Below are 11,961 nucleotides of genomic sequence, written 5' to 3'. Positions count from 1 at the left end.
TCCAGTGTGACACTTCACTCTGGGAGAAGTTTGAAACCATCACAACATCACAACCCACCTGGTATTCAAGACCAAATTTGGCCCCTGAGCCAAAAGGTTTGCCCACCCCTACCATAGAGTATTTATACACCATATGTTGTGTGTACAATTATATAGGCCATGCACAGTTATATAGACCATCAATATGTCCATATGTAGGTCTACCATATGTCAATCATTCCCTTTTATGCCCTATTATATGTACATTATGTCTGTACATTTTGTTACTTTTAAATTCTGCTTTTAACTTTTTACTCTTTACTTATGTTTGATAGTAACTGTGCCTTCAACTTGAATTTAAGGCCATCCAGCGAGTGGTGAGAACATTTAATCTGTAATGAATACAGAATATAAACACACCGTTTCCCTGTTACCACAGTGTTTCTCTCGCTAATAACACTAACCACGAGAACCGTTAAAATCCGTACGAGAACACGTTTCAGCTCATGCTCTTACTTTGAAAAGGCTTATTGAGGACATAGCAAGCAGAAATTTGCAACCAAAAAAAATATTAGAAAAAACAAACAAACTTTGAAGCCAAAAGAAATTCAAAATACTTTTTGTTGCTTGCAACATAAAGACACAAACGTACCTTCATATCTTTCAGGCTACAAAATCAATTTATCCAAATCTATTATTTGTCCACTTAATCCCACAAATGTTGATAAACTGAATATATTATCCCCCTTCACATGTACAAATGAAGGTTTCACTTATCTTGGTATTTTTTATCTCTCCAGTGTTAGGTAACCTATTTAAATTTAATTATACACCTCCTAAAGAATAGCTGAAAGAGGACTAATCTAACTCTTAGATAAATGTAGTTAAAATGAATTTACTGCCAAGTTTAAACAACCTATTTAAATCTCTGCCTTGTCCCATTCCAATCTTGTTTTTAAAGAGTTACATACAGAAAATTTAAAAATGTCTTTGGACCCATAAAAAACCATGGGTATCGCTAGCTATGTATGTAAACCTCGTAAGGAAGGGGATTTTGCTCTCCCTAACTTTGACCTTTACTATTGGTCTGCTCAAATTAAATGGATAAGTGAATGGTTTCAGGACTCAGAGCCTCTATGGAAATCCAAAGAATTAACCTTCAGCTATCCAATTCTCTTCCATTTATAAACAAGTACCCTTTTTCAGGGTTTGAGAAATCCTTTGTTATTGACAGTGCTTTATCGACTTGGTATAACTGCAAGATATATTGCAAACACCATAAAGGTATATTTGTACTTTCACCTCTCTCCTTTCATCCGGATTTTTCAATAGGCCTAAATAGGATAGGCTTACATAACCGGACCAACCAAGGCGTTAGTAATTTGGGTTGTTTATTTAGGAACACAGACATGTAATCCTTGTCTGAGGTGAAGGAAGAATATGGTCTTTCCTCTGCCAACTTTTTTCAGTACTTACAACTAAGACACTTTTTGTAATCCTTTACTCAGAAAGACAGTTTTGGATTTATGATAAATGTGTACTCAACTCACGATTAAAAGTACTTGAAAAGAATGTATGTATGTAGTCTGAAAAGAATATGGGAAAAAGATTTGAACCTAAATATGGACCAGGAAACATGGATGCACATATGCACGAAAGTAAACTCATCTTCACTGTCTCCCAGAGTTCTTAAATGTATATATACTTTTTTTTAACTCATGTTAAAAATGTTAAGTTAACTCAATTCATGTTCTGGTTGAAGCGATATTCAAGGTCAAATCTCCTCTTTTGTATCTTTTAGGGGTTGATTCAAATGTAAATATGAGTCCTGAACATGGGAAATTGTTTGACACTCTTAGATTTTTGGGGGGAAAATTCCATTTTACTGAACAGTTATGGATCACACAAATAATGTCTGTGTTGCCCTTGGAGAGGCTTAAATACTGCAGGATAAGGCAGATTTTTAGAAATCTACATTTAAATACATTTACCTGGCTGTTCATGGTGGTAATGTCTCACACACACACTCCCCCCACCCTCCCCCCACTGCACACACACATTTGCACACGTGGTTTGCTTATTGACTTTTTTTTTGGGGGGGGGGGTCTTTTTAGTTGCTGTTGTGTTTTGTCTTATCATTGTTATTTTATTTGTCTTTTTTTTATTAAAAAGCTCCACACATTTTTTTATTAAAAATTGTTTGTAGTTATTTGTTTTCCTTTTCTTGTTTGCCCTTGCTGTGAGCTTGTCTATCTAGATGTTTGTTGTCTGAAAAACTCCCAAAATAAATAATTACAATAAAAGAAAAAAAAGAAATGTGTGCAGAGAAATGCGCTTGACATGTGGGGGTGTGGTAGGGGTAGCAGCTGTGGGAGTGGCAGCTCAAGTTTGATTAGAGAACTGATGAAGTATGAAATTTTTATTGTCCTAACTGCTACTGTGTGTGTAAGATAGATGGCTAACAATCACATGTAATCTTGTTATGAAAAGTGAAACTGAAAACCCTCTCCCTCCCTATCTCCCTTTCTCTCTGTCTCTGTCTCTCTCTCTGTCTTTCTCTCTCTCTGCAGCTTGCAGTGTGAGCATCAGTAGTTACTGTCCCGTCAGTACACCCACCCACAGCCTCCTCCTCTTCCTTCCCCCTCTCCATCCGTCTCTCCTCGCCGTAAGGTGATCATAAGCCCCTCCTGTTAACCACTGGAATCGTAGCCATGGAGAGTCTCAGTGAGCTCCAGAACCCTCTGCTGGACAAGAACAGCAAACATGTCGTCAATGGTTACGGAGGCGACTTCCCTAACAACCAGTACCAGGAGAACATCATCAACTACTTTGTCACAGGCGGAGGAGGAGTAGGAGGTGGAGGAGGGGGTAATAACAACGGCAACATGGTGGGAGGAGGAGGCAACAACACTAACGGTAAGACGAAAGCTCAGCAGCTGCTGGACGCCACTTCCCTGCACCTGGCAGTGGAGGCCTTCTACAGACCCAACTTCATCTTGTACAAGGAGGACGGGGGAGGCGTCAAGTCCAAGGATTACAAAAGTGAGTGCTGCGAGACCACCTTCACAGAGAAGAAGGAGAAGGACTGTGTCAGTGTGTCCATGGACACACCCAGCACGGAGGACCCTCAGGCCAAACTGCTGGAGGACGGAGACAACGTGAAGATCCAGACGGTGTCTTACGAGGTGGAAGAGGAGGAATATGTGGAGTATGAGGTAAGACTATAGGGAGAGGGGGTGGCTTGTGTCATGGGGCTACTGGGAGGTCGTCACTGTTAGGCCATGCTTGAATTGGCAGAATGTAAGTAACCAATTGTAACCCCTTACCCTTTATTATGAAAAATGTCCTTTTTGTTGTCTTTAACATGGCCGTCTAGGGAGTACCAGGTCGATGCTGGAGATTTCTGGGAAAAGGTTGGATAGTAGTGCGAACAAGTGGGTAGGGACCCGGACCAGTGACCCGCGGTGCAGCAGGCTTAATGGACTGGCTGCTCTGCACCCTTGAGTACACTTGATTAACCTGAATGGCTGTGATAAACACAACATTGTTGGTATGCTGCTTGCAATGCGCCTTGGCCCAGAAAGGCACCTCGGAAGCAGGGCTGCAATCCAATGCATGAATAACAGAAAGGTCTGGTGTGAAAAACATGTTTCTTCACTAGGAAGATTACACTTTCTCTCGAAGGAGAGCAGTAAGGACCTCTGTGCTGTGTTTAGCTCTGGCTTTATTTAGGTCTGCTAGTGTGTGCATGGAAGAGACCTCTGTTTCTTGGCTTACAGTTGGGATGTGGGGTGTTCCCAATATCTGTAACTTGCTCTCAAGGTCCAGATACTTTAATTCAATTCACGATTTAAAAACATTGAAAGCCTTAACTTAGTAAACAATAGTGGAGAAACTCACCCAGCCATTGAAATGGCTCGATGGAGATTAAGCATGCAATAATAGGGAGGCATAGGGAGGAAACCAAAACACACTGTCGAAGAGAGGCAGTGCCTCCAGACACCCCCCAGCAGTCATCTAATGATATAATATCTATACTCCACATGTGGTAGGTGGTTCTCCACTACTATCTATGGTGTGTATGTACCTCAGACTTCTGGCATGTATCTGTGGAAAAATGCATGATACAGAATAGGCCCTAAATCTTTACCTGGTCAAAATGTAATGAGCCTGTGCTACACAAAATCGTATCATTCTTTGAATGGCTTTTTGATATTTGTTGTAGGCAATAGTTTGTAAGATTACTAGCCAGTCAGATACTCAGGAATATTGACACACGTTTCAGTCAGACTGTGAGATCCCTATTGAACATGATGCTCTCCATTATCAGGGGTGCAAACTGGTGATGGTCCAAAAAGGGGATAAAAATGGACCTTAACACCTACATAATTACCTCGAAAACAGTGTCTGTGTTCTCTATGCTGTCTGGAATTGTATCTTGCTGCCTGATGCTAAACGTTTTTTCAACAGCAGCAGAGTTTAGCAGACAGGAAGATTAGTTAGCTCGCGCATCATGTGACTGGGAAGAGATTTAGACCCCCCCCCCCCTTTGAGGTAAAAACAGCAAATTTAGCAGAAAGGTGACATGTTTGCACCCCTGATTATGCACCTTACCTTTTCCTTTAATCCCACCTTGTGTCTAGTATTCAGAGGGCAGCTACACAGGAGTGTCAAGGATGTGTTTGTGCATTGTGCAGAGATAATAGAGAGAGAGTGTGAGAGTTAAGAGTGAGAGTGTGTGTGTGTGTGTGTGTGGTGGGGGGTGTTCTAAATATTATGAATTCTTTCTATTCAGGCAATTTACTAATCTAAATTGCACAGTTGGAGGGTACCTCATCACTCAACAATGGCCGTCATTGTAACGTGATGAGTGTCTACATTAGGATGAAGGACGTGAGTGCCTCCACTTTGGGGTTCTGCAAAATGATGATGATTATGATGATGGTTGATTATGGTGAGAGAGATTAGGATTACCGTAGTATCATCTGTATAGCGCCTGCTTTCTGTCTGTCATTGCAGCCATGAGGCAGTGACCAGAAGGAAATAGGGATGCGTGCTATGGACATCTGCCGTCATAGAGTTGGTCTCACACGCTTAGAGTTAGAATAAGTGCAGTAGAGGCGAGAATCTACTCTACTAGTTCTCATTATATGGTCGCACATACAGTAGGCATACTGGCAGAGCTCCATTGCTAGATGTCTTTGATCTCGTAGATGAAACATTTGAACCATTTGTAATCTCAGATCTATTTTTCCTCGTATGAAAATCTCTCTCAATGTGAGGATAGGAAGGGATAATGGTATTTGTCTACCATCTTTGGCACCATGCATTAAATTAGCATTCATCAGCAGATTTCAGTTTTATATTACAATTTCGATATGTGTTAGTGCTGCTGGAGAGAAATTATATTTGAGAAAAAGAACTGCCTTACTCCAATCGCTTGCATCTTAGCATTTCTAAATCATAGACTTACTAAAATATATAATTCATCAAAGCGAGTCTGACATCAATGCAAAAATGAATTCTAAAACTGTGCCTGCCCTCTGCTTCTTCTGTTGCGATTTTGATCAGAACCAGTTTAGAAAGGTAAAAAGGTTTATCCATTCTCACTAAGGCCTCGTCCACACGGACACAGGTATTTTGGAATTTTTTTCTCCTTCGTTCGAAAAGAAGCTCCACACAAGCACTGTTATAGAAAATATCTCTGTCCATAAGAGAACACAATTTATTTTAAAACACTCACATAAGCATGCCACACCACAGAAGAACATTAGGAGCTTGCGCATTGATTGACTTCTCACCTCTGGATGATGTAAACAAAGGAGATAACGGAGTACACTCTGACGTCACAAGCCAAAAACTCTGTTTTACCTGTCTACATATCCACACTGCAAACAGAGTTTCTGGATATCTTCACCCTGGAAGGAGTTTTCCAAAAGGTCAGATTTCAGTGACCTAAAACGCAGCTTGCGTGTGGACGAAAGGCAAAAATGCATAGGAAACGGTATGTAAAAAATAATAATACACGAGTATGCATGGACAGGGTCTAAATCTAAGAGGACATGAGGCCTTACATCTTCATTGAATCTGAAATGTGGTCATATCCTGCTTCAGTGCACAGAGCACATTTCATTCCCCTTCTTCTGAGTGGCTCTGCTTCCAATAGACGCCAGCGTTCCATTCCAGGGACATTTTTCAGGGAAATCAACCATTTGTCATTTAGCAGTAAATGAAAATCGATCATTCTGTGCCAGTACTAATTTCTTGGATCATTTTGATTTGGTACCCAATCCCAACTGGATATCCTGTTGAATTTCAAAGCCTGTCTCTCCTTTATTGGTAAAAATGTACTCCTTTCTATCCTTTCCGCAGTATCTCCCCCCCCACACACACACACACATTTCACATTGCACACAAGTAAATTTCACATTGCACACAAGTAAATCTTACCTCACATGTATTCTCCATACAGACACATATAAATTCTCCCATGCTCTCAAATAACTCTTGCTCTCTCCTGCAGTACTATTACACAAGCAAAACAGAGGCAGCACAGCACAGTGTACTTCCTTATTGGGGGGTGCAGAGTGCAGAGTCTTTCAGCAGAAGATGCCCAATCTGTGATCTCCGACAGGCGAGAGTCTTTGATGCACCTGCAGAGCACCACTTTGCTGAATGCAGCTACTCAGATGAAACGAAAATAAGTCTTCAGAGTTAACTCTGCAGCAGGCAAATTGCTTCCAGCAGATTTTTTTAATAGAGCTCCTGAAAGAGAAACACAAAAGCAGGAACACAGTATTGGCTCGCTGCCAGAATCTGGAGCTTTGTTAATCGGCGTCTGAACGACAGCTTGCTGTATACGGCTAGAAAATAAATAAAAAGTGCAGTGATGTAGACAAGGTTTTGCTGAGTATTAGCCCCACTTGGTATGTTTATATCCTCTCAACCTGAGCCATGTTCAACATGCAGCAGTATATTTTGTATACGCGTCATATTTAGTAAAAGCGTCAGCTAAATAGCATATATTATATATTAAAGCACAGGTGCAACGTTTGCAGGAAAAGTGCTATACAAATAAAAGTTATTATTATTATTATTATTATTATTTTATCTTTCAGGCTGATAGTTAATTGTGTTTTTGGCTTTTTTCGTTATTATAACTAAATGTGGAGGAAAAGAACATACAGAGTTAGTGGATGGGCATTTGGGACACATTCCAAGCTCCAGCGAGGTCTGACATTGTCTCGCCCTTTCGGTCCTGCACTTCCTTTTCGATTTGAATCACTTCCTGTCAAAGACGGAATGCAAACTTGTATGCCATGGCTGCCGCCCAGGGGCGTCTCCTGTCTGTCCCTTTCTATTAACCTCCCATGTCACGTTGGATACCTTCTCATTGGATACCTTCTCATTTACCTTCGACAAACAGACTGAAGCTCAGCTTCTACCCCAGGGCCATTCAGGCCCTGAACACAGCAAAGACCTAGGTTCTGGGCCCTGGACAGTCTGGACGGATTGATGGCAGCTGCTGGATTGAAATCAGGTGTAGTGCTGAGGCACAAATGTGTACATTTCAAGCCTGCAAACTGCGACACTTTAAATGAATGTGCAATAACACTATGTGCAATATGACAACCCTAGGGTAACCCTATAAGGTTGAGAGAATAGGAAATGTTAGAATAGGTATAGCATAGCATAGAGTACAGCACAGTGTTTTATTTGTATAGTATAGTATAGTGGAGTGTACATAGCCTTTATTTATGTAAACCAGCTCCTTTCCCTTCTTGTTTTTTTTGTTTTTTTTCTTTCCTACCACCAGGGGAGCCCCCCCTCCCAAATTTCGTTGTTTGGTACCTGTACTATATCAATGACAATAAAGACCATTCATTCATTCATTCATTCATTCATTGGCCCTGAATATCACAAATGGACGCTGTGACAAAGCATATCCCGTTTTAAATGTCTGAAGCCACAGGCTAATCAATTACCCGCTGAATTATTGATGCTAGTGGTTCTCCATAAAGTAGCGAAAATCTCTGCAAGACGGAGTGAACACTTATGTCAGCAGGCAAGGCTTTGGACTCCATAATAGGAGACACACACACACTCACACACACAAATTGCTGTTTATATGCAACTGGACTCCTTTACTGAACTTGCTTCATCAGAGCCCCTGACTGGGTAAATTATGCCTGGAAGAGCGAGAGCCTAAATGCACAGTTTACCCAGGTAAAGCGTGTCCTTCTGCAGTGCATTACAGTGATAGGATGTGACCATTAGTGTGACATTACATATGTTGTCCCTCAGTACCATTAGTGGACATCTCAGTGAGACAGGCAAAACAGAAACCAGCTAAAAGGCATGTAGAGTTCCATTAGAATCTACAGTATCTACTACAGTACATGGGGATATGGGGGATCATCCGTTAGTGGAGTGCTGGGCCAAAATAAAGGCAGTATGTAATATAAAACGTAGAGCTCGCACAACATTTAGAGCCCTCTACTGCGTGAGTCAAAAACGTCTTCCATCGTCAAGAGACTTGATCGTCCAAAAAAGAACCACATAACCATAAACACGGGCAGGAACAGCCACACAGAGAGACAATAACCAACTGTTGAGGGTGTGTATATCATCACCTCTCCGTGCCACTGTGATCACACACCCTGTGATGGAGCATCCCACAGAGGTCCTTGAACAGAGGCCTCACACACACACCTTACCTGGGCGTTGCGGCAAAACAGAGCAGAGCAGCAGTGTAAATCAGGTGGCCCTTATTAACAGCTCAATAACTCCTGCGTTTTAATACCAGCCTGCCTCACCTCACGGGCATCTATCAAACCGCCTGATGAATTATAAACCCAGAGGACCCTGTTGCGCCTCAGGCCAGGCATCAGCACCTGCCCCGGCATAACTTACAGAGCTCATCATCATCGTCGGAGAGTCGGGGCGAGTGGCTAGGCTTACGTCTCTGTTAGATTAGAATGCATGAGACGCGCTTGTCTTGTCGTCGTGGCAGGTTGCCTCGCCTTTAGGCAGAACGGGGCCAGATGACTTGGTGACGACTCGCTTGCTTCAGTCATCCAAGTTTCAAGTTTCAAGTTTCAAGTTTATTGTTATGTCACATTACACAAGTGTAACAGAGTACAAATGTTAGGCTTCGTTTCCTGACATTGCATTGCAGCACAATACATAGGGCATAATAATTCAAGCATAATTCAAGATAAAAAAGTGACAGTCGTACAGGACATAAGTGACAAAAGAAAGGGTATAATACAAGATAAAGGTGACTAGTGGATCCGTCCCCTTTGTGTAGAAGTTTGATGAGCCCAGAGGGCTCTGCACAGGCACTGCAGGCAGAGACACACTTACACTTATTGTCTCACATAGGTCTCTCTGTAATTGGCCTATGGGCCGGCCTATTGGCCTATGGCTGAGTGCTATAGTGAAAAGATGATATTTTGTATGGTCAGTTGGTATTGTTTGCAATGCATTTGGAAAATCTGTGGACACATAGGCAGCATTTGATCTATGTAGGTCTGCAACAGCACATTAATGGCTATCCCTGTCTCCTGTTTACGGAAACAGGGATCTATGGGGTCTCATATGATAGTTCAACCAATTACACAGTGAGTGTGTGTGTGTGTGTGTGTGTGCATATACATAATACTGTATGTGTCTGCACGCATGCACTCGTTCGCGTGCACGCACACACACACCCACCCACACACACACTCACGCACACGCACACACAGAGGCTGTCTCTGATAAATGTGTGTATACTGTAATAATATAACAAATGAACAATAACATATATTATTGATTGTGTGTGTGTGTGTGTGTGTCGCATCTCATACAGGTCTTGACGAAGTGGTTGGTTGTTTTTTTCTCTCTAGCAGCTGATGTTTGGGCCATGTGTGAGAACAGGTTAGAACAGATGGCCGGATCCTCCTGGACGTACCACACAGTGTCTCATACGTGATACACACACATCTCCTTTAAACAGCAGTCTGTCTCTGCGTCGATCAGGAGGAAGATGAGCGGTGCTACACAGAGCGGCGAGGGGAGAGAACAGTGAGACAGAGAGGGAGGGAGGGAGGGAGAGGGAGGGAGGGAGGGAGAGGGAGGGAGTGAGAGTCGGAAGGGATGAGGAGGGAGCAAGCGAGGAGAGAGCAGCCAGAGCACAGGATGGGGTGAGATGAGGAGGAGGAGGAGGAGGAGGAGGAGGACGGGAGGGGTGTTGTCTCATCTCACCCACGCTGTGGAGGCAATTTGGCAACATAAATTACATAGGCCCCCTTCCTGTTTGTGCTGTCATGGCGGACAGATGAAACCATCCATTAGTCCGTCGTTAGCTGTCAGGGATGCTCCCCTGTGTTGACAGGACACACATCCCACAGGACAGCACAGGAGCCATCAGCAGCCAGCCCAGCGGCACCATCGTCACAGCTATAGCATATGAATGAGGACTTAACATATAGGCCTCTTGAGTTTCTGGAAGGATAACACATAAAACCCATTGAACATGCGTAGACTAATTTATTGCCATTACAAACAGCGTAACCCTGGGGTCGATGGGGGGGGAAGGGGGGCTTTGTTGACAGATTGTGTTGGATAGGGATTTCAGCCTTACCATCAATGTTGCTATGGTAGAAAGATAAGATCCTACTGTACACATGGTTGCTACCATTCCTCTTTCCATCCCATGAATAACAATGAGCCCCATTCTACGATTTCTGCCTCTACCAGCTTCTGCGGATGTGCGTATAGGGTCTCTTTCATGAGCAAAGCAGAGCTGGGAGGTTTGACTGTGTAGAGTAGACTAAGGCTATGGAACCACGCTCAAGGCACAGTCGATGGAATGCCAGTGAACACGCTGATGATATGATATGGCCTTTAATGCCGCTGCCCTGGCATTTGAGGAAAATAATAAGACAAAAATAAGTATTTATATAAATAAGTATAGATCATCTTAGCCGGTCATGGTGTTAAGAAATGCGTAAGTGAATTTAAATCAGGGGGTTTGTATTTGCCTATGTCTTTATGGCTCAAGCTAATGTATACTGTCTATGTGTACGAGAATAAGTCAAGGTCTTGATCTATTTTGAACAACTGTTTACTGCGAAGATAGGTTGAAGCAAAGCTCTATGGGTTGGGGTACCAGATGTTTGCTGACAATTGTGCTATACTACAGATAACAAACAGACATACTGAGACAACACACACATATAGTTCACACTGCACCGCACACTCCACCACCCACCCCCCTCTCCTTCTCTCTCTCTCTCTCTCTCTCTCTCTCTCTCTCTCTCTCTCTCTCTCTCTCTCTCTCTCTCTCTCTCTCTCTCTCTGTGTGTGTGTCTCTCTCTCTCTCCCCCTCTCTGTCTTATTAATATACTTATTCTCCTCTTCTGTCCTCCTCCTCCTCCTCCTCCTCCTTTTTCTTTCACACCAGTATTTCCAGAGCCTTATCCCTCATATGGGAAGATTGCAGCTTATTGGCTCCAACCTAAATGTGTGATTTATTTTTATTCCATTGCGCTCATGCTGACTTGTTCCACCAGTCTCAGTGATATTGTTAGTCCCTCTTTTATATGATGATGGAAAAAGGCAAGTGAAGAAAAGAAAAAAAGAAAATATCAACAACTGTGAAGAAATCTCAGTATCCCCAACTGGTGTACTGAGAGGTTTCATACACAGGTTTTATGGTTAGGCACACACCTGTAATACTAATAACTCTATACAGTAGCACAACACGTTGTTTTTCTCTCACCTAAAGGATAGGGTGGAGGGGTATACAGGGATATACAGTGTATCAACCATGACATGTTGTAGTGGCGCACAGCCTTGGTTGATGTTATTAAAGAGATAAATCTAAGATCAAGGTCTGGCAGAAGAGGTCTCGTGTCAAGCTGGGGCCACACACGTCCTCCCATCTGTTGTGTCCAATCTGCCGTCTGCAAAAGGAGACATCTGCAGGCCTCGGTT

At 42.7% G+C, this 11,961-nt stretch overlaps 1 protein-coding gene across 1 annotated transcript in view; it reads left to right on the top strand.

The window, feature by feature from the left end:
- Positions 1-2,690: 2,690 nt before the first annotated feature.
- The window catches only part of syndig1l (synapse differentiation inducing 1-like), a gene marked incomplete at both ends in the record, with an annotated part of 16,815 nt that continues 7,544 nt past the window's right edge, over positions 2,691-11,961 (top strand). The window contains one exon of the mRNA XM_080547118.1: positions 2,691-3,194. Within this exon, the coding sequence (XP_080403244.1) occupies positions 2,691-3,194 (504 nt within the window). The remainder of the gene's footprint in view (positions 3,195-11,961) is intronic.

This window comes from Nansenia antarctica, assembly GCF_963989245.1.
Source record: "Nansenia antarctica genome assembly, chromosome: 1".
NCBI lineage: Eukaryota > Metazoa > Chordata > Actinopteri > Argentiniformes > Microstomatidae > Nansenia > Nansenia antarctica.
This window is presented reverse-complemented; position numbering and strand designations above follow the sequence as displayed.